The sequence below is a fragment of the Lepidochelys kempii genome, chromosome 17, assembly GCF_965140285.1.
Source record: "Lepidochelys kempii isolate rLepKem1 chromosome 17, rLepKem1.hap1, whole genome shotgun sequence".
Lineage (NCBI taxonomy): Eukaryota > Metazoa > Chordata > Testudines > Cheloniidae > Lepidochelys > Lepidochelys kempii.
This window is the reverse complement of record NC_136396.1, coordinates 21,731,056-21,747,562: the sequence shown is the minus strand read 5'-3', so window position 1 is coordinate 21,747,562 and position 16,507 is coordinate 21,731,056. Positions and strand designations below refer to the sequence as shown.

The 16,507-nt window shown below is 58.7% G+C and overlaps 1 protein-coding gene and 1 long non-coding RNA gene across 2 annotated transcripts; both read right to left on the bottom strand.

The window, feature by feature from the left end:
• Positions 1–6,034: 6,034 nt before the first annotated feature.
• On the bottom strand, positions 6,035–9,486 carry LOC140899682 (uncharacterized). Its single transcript, XR_012155421.1, has 3 exons — positions 8,551–9,486; positions 8,075–8,186; positions 6,035–7,133 (listed from the first exon to the last, which is right to left on the bottom strand). It is a non-coding gene; the product is annotated as an uncharacterized LOC140899682 (long non-coding RNA).
• A 2,115-nt stretch (positions 9,487–11,601) lies between these two features.
• Positions 11,602–15,484, bottom strand: FAM170B (family with sequence similarity 170 member B). Its single transcript, XM_073315628.2, has 3 exons — positions 15,279–15,484; positions 13,748–14,460; positions 11,602–12,975 (listed from the first exon to the last, which is right to left on the bottom strand). Exons 2-3 carry the CDS (start codon positions 13,815–13,817, stop codon positions 12,095–12,097), a joined length of 951 nt encoding a protein of 316 aa, XP_073171729.2. The 5' UTR covers positions 13,818–14,460; positions 15,279–15,484; the 3' UTR covers positions 11,602–12,094.
• Positions 15,485–16,507: the final 1,023 nt, after the last annotated feature.

Sequence of the window (16,507 nt, the reverse complement as noted above, 5' to 3'; positions counted from 1 at the left end):
ACAGCCCCAAGGCAGCGCAGGGCCCCGGTGCAGGACCCAGCCTCTCGCAACGGGTAAAAATGAATCTCAGGCCAAGTGCAACTTGCTTTGGGCAACAGGCTCAAGGCAATGGCACGATGGCGCTAGCGCCCTCTAGTGACTGCCTGGGTCAATACAGCGCGTCCGCGGGCACTGCTGCCTCCAGGTGCAATGAGCTCTGACGCTGGCGGAACAAATGCTTTCCGGGCCGGCTGCCTTTGTGGTCCTCGCGCAGCCGCCGTTAGCTGCGAGGGCCCGAGCTGTCCGGGGCTTAGCACCAGCACTGGGCCAGCCCCGTGGGTCACAGCGGCCTGGGGAGCTTGAGTGTAGACGGGCTGCGTCACGGAGTCCCCGGGCGATGCTCGGGAACTGCTCCCCATGAAGCCAGGCAGGACTCTGGGGCAGTCGCCTTTCTGTGAGCAGCCTGTCTTCAGGGCACACAGCTCACCCGGCTTCCACCTTCCTGGGTCTGACCTCGGAGCATTCAGCCTCCTCTGCCCCTCCCTGCGCTTCCCACAGCGAGTCCGCCCAGGTGGGCTCCTGGGGAAGCCAGAGGGTCCTGCCCCCCAACTCCGCAGTCAGACGGGACTCTCAGCCAGCCAGTAACACAGAGGTTTATTAGACGACAGGAACATGGTCTAACACAGAGCTTGCAGGTGCAGAGAACAGGACCCCTCAGCTGGGTCCATTTTGGGGGGCAGTGAGCCAGACAACCACGTCTGCCCTTCACTCCATGTCCCAGCCAGCCCCAAACTGAAACTCCCTCCAGCCCCTCCTCCCCTGGGCTTTGTCCCTTCCTGCCCCCCCCCCCCCCCAGGAGGTCACCTGATTCCTTTGTTCTCCCACCCTTTAGCTCTCACCTTGCAGGGGGGAAGGGCCCAGGCCATCAGTTGCCAGGAAACAGGGTGTCGGCCATTCTCTGTGTCCAGACTCCTGCACACACATGCCCTCTAGGGCTCTGCAATGATCATACACCCTTACCCCACCCCCTAGATACTTAAGAACTGCCTAGGGGAAACTGAGGCACCCCCACACTATTCAGAGGAAACATTAAGAACAGTCCCACTTCGTCACATCTCTCCCCCCTTCGAGATCGAACTGAGCAGGGTCACTTTAGCCAGTGACCTGGGGAAGTTCGAAGCCACCAACATTCCCATGGATGCCCCAGCATCTCTCCCGTTCCTTGGTGGGAGTTACACCAGGCCATTCCAGTTTCACGCCCTCCCTTAGGTCGGGGATGGTCGATAGCACTCGCAGGTCGCATGTGGGAAGGTTTATGCGGCCCATGCCCTTTGGCCACCCCAAAACCCCAGGTGTTCAAACTGGGATTGGGTCTTCTCGCAACGAGCTGGCCAAACACAGACACTTGGTTATAGGACTGTTTAAGTTTCTTAACAGCTTTCACTTCATCTGAGACCTTCTCAAAGCTATCCACACTGGATCTTTCAACAGGAAAGTCAGTGGATCCGTTCACAGGAGAAAATTCTGGCTGTTAGGACCTGAAACTTTCTTGATTAAATCACTTTCACACCCGTTGCAGTTGCAGTAAACTGCTTGCAAAGACTCCATGAGGATTCCTTTCCCTAAGGCTTTTCTATACAACAATTCACCCCTCACAGAAATTCTGCTCTTACCCTCTTCACCTAGGGCTTTCTCTAGAGGAACACTTTCCTGAGCAACAACAGACTCTTTCTGGGTCTCCCTTACATCCAGAATCACCTCTGGCCCATCCGGCAGATTCCTACACATTCCCCTTTCAGGCAAACTTACAGACTTCCTAGATAAAAGGTCAGAAGCATTCTCCTTCCCTTTGCCACACACAAGTTCAGGAATCTTTTCCTTCTTGCTACAGGTTTCCACACCCTCAATAGGTAACACAATCACATCACCTTCATGCTCTCCTTGTGCCCTGGCTAGGATCTCACCCTGATTAGACAGAGTTGCTCACCCTTTCCCAGCCACACACTAGCAACAGGCAAAATACAAGCACCAGAATTGTCTGGTCTCTGGGATTTTACATAGACACTAACTGGATGTGACCTAGTTACAGGGCCATTCTCCCGAGCAGACACAAACTTAGGACCCTTCCCTTCCTGGGCTTTAGCTGAATCCAGAACCAACTCTGAGACAACTGCACGACCCTCAACCATCACAGGCTGAAAGGCCCCTTCTGTCTGCTCCACAGACAAAGAAGAGCCGGACACACTTTCTCCTTTCCCAGACACACAGCTTGGGATCTCTCTCCCCTTGTCCCAGCACACAGGGCTGGTCACAGACAACTGCTTGGAGATCAGGGTAGCTCCCTCCACAGGCAAGTCAATACCCCTGACAGACACAGGCACGTTTCCTTCACTGTCCCAATTCTCCACCCAGCTAACAGGTAAGGTCCAGGGACACTCATCTTCCACTCTCCTCGCCTTCCCACCCTGCTGACTAGACAAAGCCATCAGCTCACAAGGCTGCCTAGGCTCATCCAAACTTTCCTTACCAAGCACCTTGCCACTCCCAACAGATCCCCTGCCCCGCCTGTGTCTCCCCCCACTCAGCTGGGGTCTCAGCTCCCACTGTGCTCAGCGCTGCCCTTGCTGTCCCAGTGGGGGTAGGCAGCGAACTTGGTGCTTTCCTCACTGCATCAGAGCCAGCGTGAGCCCCCTGAGCCCCCCTCTCCGGTGTGCAAGAGGGCGCAGCTTCTCCCTGCTGCCAGCCAGGTCATCTGCATTTTCAGTGACCATTTCCCTCTCCACTGAATGGTTCCCTGGATTCAAATTCAAACCCTCAGCAGTTACAGGAGCATGGCCTGGATCCTGTCCCAAAGAGACACAGTCACCCCATAACAGGGTCTCACAGCTGGTGTCCTGGAGAAGTCCAACGACCAGCCAGCCTGACCCCTAGTGGGTCTGCACAGGGATCTGGGCCATAGGCAGGGCGAGGGGCTTCGTCCCTGGGACCCTCACCCAGCTCCTCAGCCTCTGAGGCTGCACCACCCAGGGCCTGACAACAGTTCTCTCTGTCCCAGGATCTCGCCACCACAGGAATGTCTCCCCATTGACCATCACCTTCCGCTCCCACTGGGGGTCCGAGGGGCCTGGCCCCAGGAAACTCCACACAGACATATAGGTTGGGGTCAGGAGTGGGAGCTTGTCCACCTCCCCACCCATCGGGCTGACGGAGTCTATGGCCTTGGGACCCAGCAAGGGAGCTAGACACCGGGGCTTTTCCGCAGAGTCCCCCTGGTTCAAATCGCCAGCCTGCTCAAAGGCAGTGAGGTGGCGTCCACATCCCCCCCTCCTTAACCAGGGGCAGCAATTTAGTCTCGAGGTTCCCTGCGGAACTGGCCCCCCGGGATCTATCCCCACTCACCCCTGGGGGGTCCCCTAGGCCTCTCCGCTCCCACACCGCCAGTTCATGCTGCTGCTGCTTCTGCAGCTCTTTCTCGGGCTCCTGCTGTCTCTCACAGTCCTCTCGCTCTCTCGGACTCAGCTCCAATCCCGTCCGTCCGTCTCCGATCCCCCGATGGGGAACCCGATCGTGAAGACCCCCATCTGGTCGGGGACAGGAGTCTTGGCGATGCCTGGCTCCCACTCCAGCTGCTCCCAGATCCTGCTATAGCCCCATTTGGGGTCAGGAATCTGTTCCTTAGAGCGGTCATCCTCCTCCAGCTGCACGATTAACTGTGCCTTGGTGAACTTTCCAATGCTCAACCCTCTCTTTTTGCACAGGGTTACAATGTCCTTCTTAAGGAGATGGTGATAGGCCATCACACTGCTGTTCCCAAGTTGTTGTGGACTCACAGGCCTGTGTGCTCTCAGCTCCCCACGGTTTCCAGGGAGAACCCCTAGTGTGCCAGCCCTTCTCGAGGTCACCGCCTCTTTGCCAGGGTCGAGCTGCAGACTCCTCCACCCCTGGGACCACTCGCTGCAATCCCCAGGGGGACCCTGTTACTGCAAAAGTCCTTCACTCTGGGTCACACACTCCCAGGGGTTAACCGCCCCCTGAAACCGTCTCTCTCTGAATCTTCAGCATGCCTGGTCCCCGTCAATCCCCCTTCGTGTTACTGCTCCCCAGTCACTTACTGCAGGACGCACCGTCCTCGGGGTGCAGTAGATCCCACGACAGGCTGCCACCAGTTATCACGGAGTCCCTGGGCGATGCTCTGGAACTGCTCCCCATGAAGCCAGGCAGGACTCTGGGGAAGTCTCCTTTCTGTGAGCAGCCTGTCTTCAGGACACACAGCTCACACAACTTCCCCCTTCCTGGGTCTGACCTCGGAGCATTCAGCATCCTCTGCCCCTCCGTGCGCTTCCCACAGCGAGTCCGCCCAGGCGGGCTCCTGGGGAAGCCAGAGGGTCCTGCCCCCCAACTTCACAGTCAGACGTGACTCTCAGCCACCCAGTAAAACAGAAGGTTTATTAGATGACAGGAACATGGTCTAACACAGAGCTTGTAGATGCAGAGAACAGGACCCCTCAGCTGGGTCCATTTTGGGGGGCAGTGAGCCAGACAACCACGTCTGCCCTTCACTCCATGTCCCAGCCAGCCCCAAACTGAAACTCCCTCCAGCCCCTCCTCCTCTAGGCTTTCCCCTTTCCCGGGCCAGGAGGTCACCTGATTCCTTTGTTCTCCAACCCTTTAGCTCTCACTCTCCCCCCAACCCGCCCAATCTTGTCTGCAAATGGAATCCCCTGTGAAAGGAAGTAATGCTCGGTGAGAATGCTCCCTGTGGGATTCACTGCAATCCCTCTTTTTTCTTTCACAGCAAGTGGGCACCAGTGCTGGGAAGAGCTGTGGACCCCCGAGGTTTCCCTGTCGCTGCTCATCTCCATAACATCCCAGCCCTGTTGGAGCAAGGTGCTGTCCCCCAGAACCCAGAGAGTGGATACAAATCGCTATTTGGCCGGAAGACCAGTTCCCCAGGGATTTCATGGCTGTGGAGTGTCATAGGTCTGTGCGGTCCCTAGCAGCAGAGAAACCCCCATGGAAAATTAGATCCGAGTATAGTTTTGCTCTGAGACGTGTCTGTCAATGCTGCACAGCTCAGTGTCCTGTGTGGATCCGCACCACAGCTGCCGAGTTGTCTAAAACAGCTTTGTTCTGCTTTTTACTCTGGTTAGCTCTGCAGAGCCCACGTGCCTTAGGAGAGGAGCTGGGGTCTTGTGTATCATTCACCAAATTCGCACTTGAGAGAACCCACTGGTGACAGTGGGGTGTCCAATGGGGGTTACTAGGCCATTACCCAATGACAACGGGGTACGTACAGGTGGTGTTAGATTGCAGGCACGCAGGAATGGGTATGTTACCTTCAGGAACGTTAAAGTTAAACAGGAAAGCTCCCATTAAGAAGCCCAGGACATTCAGAGCAAAGATTAATCTGTAGAGCTGGTCAGCAAATGGGAACAATGTAGACAAACTTTTTGTTTGTTTTCTTTGAAGTTTTCAGGGGCTTTTGTTGAAAACCTGGAACCCCCAAAATGTTATCAGCTGCTGAAAACCCCAAAATTTGGTTTTTGGCAACCCCCCCCAAAAAGTTTAGGTGCAAATGGATTTTTTTGTACAAAAAGGCCATTTTCTCTCAACAGAAAAATCTTGCAATGGAAAATTTTGGACCAGCTGTTCGTAAACTGAAATGGTGGAAGTTGATAGTTTGTGTAGCCAAACTATGTTCCTGTCATGGTTCAGGGACGAGCTGCATCTCTCGCAGGGCTTGTCCACAGGGCACGTTAGTGTACAGCAAGCCAGGGTGTGAAGCTTTATTACGCTAACTTGCTGCACATTAACTTACCATGTAGACAAAACTTCAGTCTCTCCGGGGGCTCCCTTTCCAGCGATAAGCTGCTGCATGCACTTCTGTCGAAGTGGAATCTCGCCTTTCACCCCACTTTTACACTGGGTCTCCTGGCCACAGCGCCGCTGTTTCCCTCAGCAGGTCCAGCAGGGTTTGGCCCCTACTGTAGATTCCCCTTGGGAAGCTGCAAGCAGTTGATAAACACAGTGACACCCAACAGCTGCTTCACAGCAAAGTATTATTTATTTAGCCCTAGGAACATAGCAAACAGAAAGCAAAGGGGCTCAAATAACAAAAGGTCTTACCCTCCCCCTCCCAACACACACACTGTCTTATCGAAGTTTAGAATTTCCCTCCAGAATTAGATTGGCCCGACTTAGACCAGGGACGTGCTCTTCTGGGGACCCTCTAACAGTCTCTTTCTCTGCAGACCCTGCTTCTCTGTGAACTTCAGGGAGTGTCTCTTTAAAACCAGCCAGGCCCTTTGTTCTGCATCCACCTACTGCCCGACTTCTTCTTGCCACAAGCCAACAGTGTGTTGTGTCCAATTTGGACAGAGACCAAACTTCACAGGTCTTGACCCCTGTACGGTTTGTTATGCATTGGGGTTTGGGGCTGTCTATAGCCGCTGACTTCAGTTCCGGCAGAACAGAGCCACCTAGGACTGAGTTAACAATTTGCATCCATGTGGCAGACTGCATGATTGTAATCAGATAGCCAATTCATGAAAAAAATCCACATATCTCCTCTGTTCTTCATAGTCCCTTAGACCCAACCTCCCTTCTTCCCTTCAGCGCATGGGCAGGTGTGGTTTGCATATAGGCAGACTCTAGCTCTGTCTGTTGGAGGCCCCAGCACAACTGGCCCCAGGCCTGGCTGGCCTCTAGGCACCAATGCAGTGTAAATGTTACATGATAATAATAGCCTGGCTTATGGCATTATAGGGCTTGTTCCTGCAAGGTTCCTGAGTGCCGTTAAGGGCCCTCAGCACTTCCCAGGATTGGGCCCCTAGTGAAGAATGGAGAATAGTTGCCTTCAGTGTGACTGCTTTGCTACAGACCACCAGGAAGAATTCAAAGAGAGCTCAAAGTTTGCCTTTTACTGTTTTCCTGTTTGAATGAGATGCTTGTGGTAAAAGATGTAAAGCTCCCTTTCAGCTGCTGAGGTCTGACCTGAACGAAGGACCCAGCGATGCTACAAGAACGGGGAGTGTTAAGCTGGGGATGTGGTCAGCTAGGCCAGTGTCTGCCCCGCAATCTGGACGCCACCTGCCTCCATCTGCACATTGCAAACCGTATGGAGGCAGACTTCCTTCCCCTGTGCGAGTGTCACACTGTGAACAGAGAGAGAGCGGTGAGCCAGGTTCCCTGAAGAAATGCAAAGTCACACACAGACTCTGGTCAAGGCAGGCAGCCATGCAGCCAGGGCAGTTACTGTGAGTGTGCTGGGAAAGAAAGCACTTGTCCTGGAAACGCCCTCCTCTTTGGCGTGAAATCGGTTCTCTTGGACGCAGGAGGCTGACAGAGCAGCCTGGGCCCAGGCACGGTGCTGTGAGGCTGCTGCTGTGAGCACTTGCCTCCCCTACCTTTGACAACACACCTCAATCGGACCTGCAACATCTTGTGCTATTGCAATCTGAGCCCCCCCATGCAGACCGGTCAATACACCATGACGGTGGCCAGCTGCGCTCCCAGCTACTCCAGCACAGCCCCCACCTGCTCTGCCAATGCACTGCTGTCCTAGGCTGGAGTATCCCCTGCCAGACCAACTCTGCTCCCGCCAAAGCACCTGCCTGCTGCCTGCAGGGCCAAGTCCCTGCTAGCCCGAGGCTGTGGAAGTACAGTAACGTCCCACTGCTCCAGATATCACCATTCGCCAACAGCGCCACCTGGCGCCAGCTGCCCCTTAGTAACAGTCTAGCCAAACCTCCTTAATTCGGGGCAGTGACTATTGTTGTTTGGTTACTTGCTAATTTGAAAACAACCCCCGCTCCCCACCCCCCCCAGCAAGTTTCACACATGATAAAGACAGGCGAGAGCACCATATCCCGCCATGCACTCTGCTCCTCTCGGCTGATATATGGATGTTCCACAGTGTTTGTAGCATGAGCTTAGCCCTGCCAGTCCTCACTCCAGCCTCTGCTGGTAAAACTCTGCTACCAAGAGGGAGGGTTGGTGGAGACCAAAAACCGGGTCTGAGAATCATCAGTTTGTGGATAAAGGGCAAGGGATTGTTCTGGTCAACCCTGTACGTCTGCCACACTCTGATACTTACCTGCTGGCCGGATGGGGGCAAGTGGGACCCTGAGTCTGTCACTTCGGAAGCATTTTTGGTGAAGTTATTTCTGGAACACAGTCGTCTTTATGGCAGTACTTGGGGCTCACAACTGGGAGGAAGAGAAAGGGAATTAATATGAATACCTAGCTGTGATATAGCGCTTTTCATCCATAGTGCGCCAGGTGCTTTACGGTGGAGGCCAGTATCCCCTCTCTACAAACAGGGAAACTAAGGCACACAGCAGTGAAGTGACGTGTCCAAAGGCACGCTGCCGGCTAGTTATGGGATTAGAACCCAGCTGTCCTGCAGCTTAGTCCAGGGCCCTATCCACACTGCCCCTGACAGGGCTTAGTGCCTTTGGTAACAGTGGATAGCTGCATGGAATTTAACATATGAAAAGGGGGTTATATGGTGACTTGGGTTCTGTGTTCGTTAGTAGCGAAACTAAACGGGATGCTCTGATGGTCACTCACGCCGCTTCCCTCCCCGGGTTAGTTGCTGTTTGGCATGGAAGGGGTTCTGCCTTTGTCTGGCACTTGTAAAATTCCCAGAGTGACTGTGTGATCTCAGTTGAGTCATTTTGCCTCTTTGTGTCTCAGTTTCCCGGTCTGGATGCTACCACTCCTGCCAAGGGGCGTGAAGCTTCATTAATGAGTGTTGGTGGAAGCCTTTTGCCCCCTCAGCTGACGGGCGGGCGGCGTCTTGGCTGTGGCGTCTGGCGCACTTCGGCGTTCGCAGCTGGGACCTGAGTGCCAGACAAGGGTGTCAAAGCTGCTTACCAGATTTTTACGTCCCTCTCGCTCAGTGGAGCACGGAGGCCAGACAGCCCTGAGCGAGCTGGGCCCGGCGCTGAGGAGGACACCGGCCCCGTGCCTGGACTAAGACACGGGCTGGGGTTTAGGTCAGTGGGTCTCATCTGGGTCAGCTGAACCTGCTCCGAAGGAAGATGCAGGTAAGAGCTTGAGCTCCATTGTGGCTGGTCCAGTTGTAGCATGGCCAGGAGCCAAGGCCGGACCTGGGACAGCTGAGTCCAGCCCGTGGGGTGGGGTGGGGTGGGAACGGATGGGGGGGAGGAGCTGGGTTTGGGGCTGGGGAGGGGCGTTGTGGTGGGGGGGAAGGGCAGAAGCATTTTGGGGTGAGAGCAGGACGGGGGCTGGACTCTGTGGGACAGTGAAGTGGGAGAGGTGGGTTTCGGGACTGGGGAGGAGGCTTGATGGGCTGGGGGGAGGGGGAGGTAGTGAGGCCGGATGGGGTCCTAGAGGAGGGAGGGATTTGGCCATGGAGGGAGGCCGAGGAGTTTGATTTTGTGGTGGGGAGGAGGAGGGAGGGAGCGTTATGGGCTGAGGTGAATTTTGTGGGGTGGGGGGAGGACAGGCTGGGTGCATCCAGTCCCCACCCACACTCCATTTCTTCCCATCCATGCCCCTGCCCACCACCCACACCTCCTTCCTCCCCTCTCCCTCCCCTCCATCCCCAGCCCCCTGCACGCCCACACCCCCCTTCCTCCCATCCAGGCCCCTGCCCCCGCTCACACCCCCTTTCTCCCATCCCCCTCCCCTCCAACCGCAACCCCTTTCCCCCCATCCAGGCCCCTGTCCCCTTCCCCCTGCTCACACCCCCCTTCCTCCCATCCAGCCCCCTGCTCCCGCCCACACCCCTTTCCTCCCATCCAGCCTTTGCCCCCCACCCACACCACCTTCGTCCCATCCTGCCCCTGCCCACACCCTCCTTCATCCTATGCAGGCCCCTGCCCACACCCCCTTCCTCCCATCCAGCCCCCTGCTCCCACCCACACCCTCCTTCTTCCCATTCAGCCTTTGCCCCCCACCCACACCCCCATTCCTCCCATCCAGCCCCCTGCCCCCACCTACACCCTCCTTCCTCCTATCCAGCCCCCTGCCCCCATCCCCATCCGCTGCCTCCCATCCAGCCCCAACCCCCACCTACACACTCCTTCCTTCCATCCAGGCCTCTGCCCCCGCCCACACCCCCCTTCCTCTTATCCAGCACCCTGCCCCCGGCAACACCCCCTTCCTCCCATCTAGCCACCTCCCCTCAGTCCCCACCCCTTTCCTCCCATCCAGCCCTTGCCCCCCACCCACACCCTCTTTCCTCCCACCCAGTCCCCTGCCCTAACCTACACTCTCCTTCCTCCCATCCAGGCTCCTGCCCACCGCCCACCCCCTCCTTCCTCCCACCCAGTCCCCTGCCCCCCACCCCGTTCCTCCCATTCAGCCCCCTTCCCCCACCTACACCCTCCTCCCTCCCATCCAGGTCCCATCCACCTGCTCCCCTCCCACACCCTCTTCTTCCCAACCAGCCCTGGCCCCTGCCCACACACCCCTTCTCCTTCCCAGTCCCCTGCCCCCCCACCCTTTTCCTCCCATCTCACCTTCCTTCCATCCCCTCCCTCCCATCCACCCCTTACCACACCCCCCTTCCTCCCATCTAGCCCCCCATCCCCACTTCCTTCCTCCTATCTAGCCTCCTCCCCTCAGTTCCCACCCCTTCCTCCCATCCAGGCCCCTGCCCCCCGCCCACACTCCCTTTCTCCCATCCACCCTCCTGCCCCCGCACACCCTCTTCCTCCCATTCATCCCCCTGGCCCCTGCCCACACGCCCTTCCTCCCACCCAGCCCCCTGCCCCTGCCCACACCCCCCTTCCTCCCATCTAGCACTCTGCCCCTACCAACGCCCCCTTCCTCCTATCCAGCCCTTGCCCCCCGCACACCTCCTTTCTCCCATTCAGCCCCCTGCCCCCACCCCGTTCCTCCCACCCAGTCCCCTGCCCACACCTACTTCCTCCCATCCAGCCCTTGCCCCTGCCCCCCCACCCCTTCCTCCCACCTTGTCCCCTGCCCCCCCACCCCTTTCCTCCCATCTAGGCCCCTTACCACACCCCTCTTCCTCCCATCCAGCCTCTTCCCCTGGGTGCCACCCCCTTCCTCCCATCCAGCCCCCTGCTCCCCGACACCCTCTTCCTCCTATCCAATTCTTGCTCCCCACCCACACCTGCTTCCTCCCATTGAGCCCCCTGGTCCCCACCCACACCCCCTTCCTCCCACCCCAGCCCCCTTCCCCTGCCCACACCCCCCTTCCTCCCATCTAGCACTCTGCCCCCCCCCCCCACATTTCCTCCCATCCAGCACCCTGCCCCCACCGATGCCCCCTTCCTCCTATCCAGCCCTTACTCTCCCACACCTCCTTCCTACCATTCAGCCCCCTGCCCCCCCTTTCCTCCCATCCAGGCTCCTTCCCACATCCCCCTTCCTCCCATCAGCCCCCCCATCACCATCCGCTTCTTCCCATCCAGTCCTCTACCCCCCGCCCACACCTGCTTCCTCCCATCCAGCCCTTGCCCCCCGCCCACATCCCCTTCCTCCCATCCAGCCCCCCATCCCCACCCCCCTTCCTCCTATCCAGCCCCTTCCCCGCACCCCCATCCCCACTTGCCCACATCCGCCTTCCTGCCCTCCAGCCCCCTGCCCAGACCATTTAGCTGCCTGCCCCAGCTCACAAGCCCCGTAGATGCTCCGGGAACCTAGGGCATCCCCCCCACAGACGAGAACCCCCGAAGTAAATCACTTAGCCGATGTCTGTGCAAGTGGGGCTTGCTCCAGCTCGGCAGAGGCCCCGGCTCAGCCTTCAGGAGCCGTGCACTCAGCCGCCCCGTGGGTCCGTCTCTGGACGTCTTCTCATCACCTTCTTCCCGTCGATGGGCCGGCGTCTGCGTGCGTCTCTAAGGATGCGGCTCTGCTACCAACCCTCCATCCCCAAAGCGCCCTTCGGCTGGGTCATGCAGGGAGAGGGCTGGCCGACGCCGTCAGTTCTTTCCTCGTCCCCGGTGGCTGGGTCCGGTTCGGCCACGGCCCTGTGGAGGGGTGGGGCCCGGCGTTGCTGTCCTGGGGCTCTGCTGGCAGCCTCACGTGCAGATCGGGCCTGCCTGGCAAGCCGGAGGCCGTGACAGGCGTGCCCCCCCCCACCCCCCGGCCTGGCTGCAGTCCCCAGCCTGTGTATTCATGGCCGTGCTGGCAGAGTCGTCGCTGGTCTCAGGCGGCTGCTGGGCTCCTCCCCGGCGCGTCCTGGCCAGGCCTGTCTGGCAGCCTTGCGTGGGCGCCGTATCTCGCCCCCGCACGCGCTGCACTCGCGGCCGCGTGGCTGGAGTCCCCGGCCCCCGCAGCACCGGCTCCTCCGGGGCGTCCCTCCCGCCCGGAGCCGCCCCAGCACCCGGTAGTAGACGCGGCAGCTGAAGCCTTCCCGCAGCCCCTGCTTCACGTGCTGGGTCAGGGCCTCCAGGCTGGGGAACACTCGGCAGCAGGCCAGGCACCGCAGGCCCTGCTCGGTGGTGAGGAGCCACTCCGGGGTCGCGCCCTGCGGCGGTTGCGGAGCCTCCTCTGCTGGCCCCCCAGCGCCGCCCTCTGGCTCCGGGTCCACGTCCCCCAGCTCGGACTTGGTGTGGGAGCTGCTCAGGTCCGACCCGGCAAAGCTTTCTCCTCCGGTGTAATTGGCCTGAAAGATGCGGGGGCGCTTCCTAATGGCCCCAAAGCCGGCCCCGGTCTCCCAGGCCACCGAGACGCCGTTCACGGCCCTGACCCTCATGTAGAAAAGGGACTGTTCTTCTCCCTCCCCCTCGGCCTCCCTGGCACGGGCCGCGCGCTTTCTCGTCACGCCTGCGCCGGGTGGCTCACGCGGGGGCTGCGCACACAGGCGGTTGGAGGCCGCAGGTGCCATGCCGCGGGCGGATGAGTGGCTGGTGACGGATGTGGCCGTGGAGGTCTGCTCGCTTGGGTTCCTGGGGCCGGCAGAGGCAGAGACCCCCTCCTCCGCTGTTTCCCCGGGAACGGGGCTCCCAGCAGAGACCCCCTGACGAGGGGGCGACTCCCCTGATCTCTGCGACTCTGAAAGCAGAATGACAGCCCAACTCCGGCGGCCATCGCCCCCCTGCCGTGAGTCCCCCACCGGCTCCCAGCCCTGTGTCCCAGGCCCAAAGGGGCACCCCGCAGGCAGTGGGAGGGGGTGGGCAAGGGGACGCACTGAGTACGGATATCAGGGGAGCACCCAGTCAGGGGTCTGACATGCTGCCCCCAGGGAAGGGCCAGAGCCCCCTCGCTTGCCACACTGGAAACTAGGCTGGACAGAGCCCTAGACAACGTCCTGTCAGTGCAGATGCTGCCCTGGCCCCAGGGGATGGACACTCTGCCCATTGGTCTGCCCCAGCCCTCACATCTATGACCCTGGCATGGTTACCAGGAGCAGCCTGAGACCTGGCTGTGCCCATCTCCAAGGCCCCTGGCGTAGGCTTGATACTTCAAGGGCCCAGGACTCTGCACTGGCGTTTCTACATGGAAGAGCCATTTTGTGCCCCCAGATATGATCTCTACTCCTTAAATCTCCTCTTCCTGGTGTCTCCTTCACCCCTGGGGGGCTCTGTGTTTCCCCCTTCCTCTTTTCCATTTAACCATTTAGAGGCCTCTCTCTCTCCCCACTTGGGGAATCTGTTTCTTCCACTGTGCCCTGGGGTCTCTGTCTCTCTCCCCTTCCCCCTTTGAGACCCTTACCTCCCTGGGGCAGGCAAAGAGAGAATTCAAGTTCATCCTTGACCTAGGACCCCATGTGCCCTGCCAGCCTCTCCCTCGAGTGTCCTGTGGGCCCAGGGAATGTCCTGCTCACCTGACCCCTCCTGGGCAGCTCCAGGATTCACCTCTGGGGCATCAGTAGGAAGCCCCTGGCTACGCATCATGGTCCTGGCTCTGGGGACTCGGGCCAAGCCTGGTGCCTGTCACAGTCCTCGAAACCTCCTGGATTCTCTGTCCCAGCACCAGCTGGAAGGTCCGGGTCTCTGCTGGGGAAAGGATGGTGGTTTTGGTCCAATTCTCCAACTAAATCTCCAAATCTCACCATGCAGGCAGCAGAGACAGGATCACGATTGACCTGAGCCAAGGGTTTGATCCAAGTGGCACCAGACTGTTGTGATCTAAATAGTCCTGGAATGTTCTGGTCCAAACAGTGCTGTTTGGATCCAAATAGATCAGAAGTTCTGAGCTGGGTGAGGCCGTTGCCAGCTGGGATGATAACGCTTGGTTCCGTGCGACCTGCTCTTGGGTCCCGCCGACCCTCCTCGAGTCCCGTCCAGGGAGGGCCGAGTTAATGACGTCCCAGCCAAACCACTCAGCTGGGTCTATGCTGCACGAGCCACGGGCAGGCCCATCCGGGGTCCGATCAGGGAGGGTGGAGCCATATTAGCCTCTGGCTTTGTGCTGGCACAGACTGAAGAGCAGGCCCATTCATATTACTGTTGATTTGGCCCAGTCAGGACCAGGGCCATTGCTGGGCGCTGCCCACACCACAGTGAGAGACGGTCCCTGACCCGATGAGCTGCCAGTCTAAACAGACAAACAGAAATAGACAGACAGTGAGTCCCAACCCAGCACACTGTAGGCAGCCCAGCCCTAGCACAGAGCTCCTTTGAGATGCCTCCCAAAGCCCCAGTTTTAATTCCCCAAACCACCATGCCCCTCTGCCCACGTGCCCCAGGCAGGCCTCCTTGCTGTGCCACCATTCACCCCACCCCCACAAATAGAGCTGCAAGCTCCACGTGGGAAGGAAGAGATGGGGGCAAGTGTACCTGGTCAGGAGTGTCTAATGGTGGCTCCTGGTTGCTTTTCTTCCTCCCCCTGGAGGCCTCTGAGACCCCCACCAGGATCTAGCTGTCCCCCAAAGAGACACCAAATCAGCAAAGGCCTCTCAAGGCTTAACTCATGCCAAGGCTCGGTGCCGTCTGGTAAAAGGGACACACCCCAGCCAATGCCGTGTAACTGCCAACTGAAGTTGGCAGTTACACGGTCAGAAGTGTGATGTCAGAAGTGTGTTGTCCACCAGTGGGTCCTCACACCCCGATACACCTGCCCCTCCCCCCCTGCACCCCTGAGCTCCTCAGCCCTGGGCACTCTGGCCCACGGACAGCCCCATCACCGGCAGAGGCACCAAGTTCTCCCCAGTCTCTGAGACGTTAATAGTGAATCTTTTCCTCTGGGGAGATTCTCTCCTTACAGTTCCCATCCAGCCCTGTTGTAAGTCAGAGACCCTCCAAGGCCCCTGCTTAACACTCCTGTGGGGAAGAGCTGTGGGGGGGATCCCAACCCAGCTGCATCTGGTGAAGGGCAGGTCTTCTTCCTGGAGGGGCCTTGCCCCAGGCACTCACCAGGGGGCGCCATTCCAGCTGTGCAGTGCAGCTGTTCCCCCCAAGCCAGGCTGCAGGGAATGGACGTGGTTCTGAGCAGAAAGTGCCGGGGTAAATGCTCTGAGTAAGAAGCTGGTGATGCACATCCCAGGCCTTTTCTTACGGCTAAGTGCTGTAGCATCACAGTCTCAGCCCCATGTGCGGCAGGCCCTTGGGGGCCACCAGCTGCGGCTTTTAGAAATGCTCTGGTGTGTAGTCACTTTCCGGTGTGAAGCTGGGAGACAGCTCCCTCCCGCCAGGCTACTCTGATTGGCTGTGGGGAGTGCTACTCAAACACACAGAATTAACTCTGGCCCTTGGGGGGTGGGGGTGTGTTGGGGGGAGAGTTGAACGAATGGTGTGGGGCAGCCTGGGAAATTTGGCAGGAAAACAAAAGCAGCAGCAGGACAGGAGTCCTGAGCTGGGGCAGGGCGGGAGAGCCGGCTGCTGGCAAAAAGGAATTTGTGTAAACTCTCAGCCTTCAGCAGACCGGAGCTGAGACCAGTAGCCGACCCACCACGCTGAGCTCACCCAGCCTGCCAGCACCACCCAGAGCACAGACCGGCTGGGCTGACCCAAGGGGGAGAGGGTTGCATTGGCCCGGGGCAGAGAGTCTGTGTGTGTCGAGCCAGGCTTGCCGGGGGGGGCGGGGGGACGACAGCTGCTTTGCTGTAAGCTGTGCTGTGTAACCTCTACTGGGGGTCCTGGCCTGGGTCTGCTCCGGGTTGCTGTTGTTATGGGTGGTGGTCAACTCTGACCTCCTACAAGGGAGGGTTGGGGTTTGCACAGAGGTGTGTTGCTGGGACCTTTGCTCCAGGCCTGGCAACCCCCACCTGACATACTCAAACAGTTTCCTGATCTTGAACATATTGGTCCAACGTTTCACCCTTGAATTCTATTTGTAAACGGGGGAATAGTCCCACTATTGTGGGGAACTTTCCTGGCTTCTGCACTACCCTGGTGAAGTGGGCTAGTGAAAGGATCTGAGTCCTCGCTCCCACTTCCTTTACCCAGTGGCCTCCCTGCCCTTGAGGACTCCCCTTGCACCCTCCTGTCTGGCAGAGTCCTCTTAACCCCAACAAGGCTGGGACCAGGATTCATGGGGGGCTCGACCCCCAACCCTGCTGTGGTCACCTAGGACAGGGGCTAGGGTGTCCCCACTCGGGGGTACTCTCTCTGCACTGGGCACTTCTCTGACTCCTGATCATTAC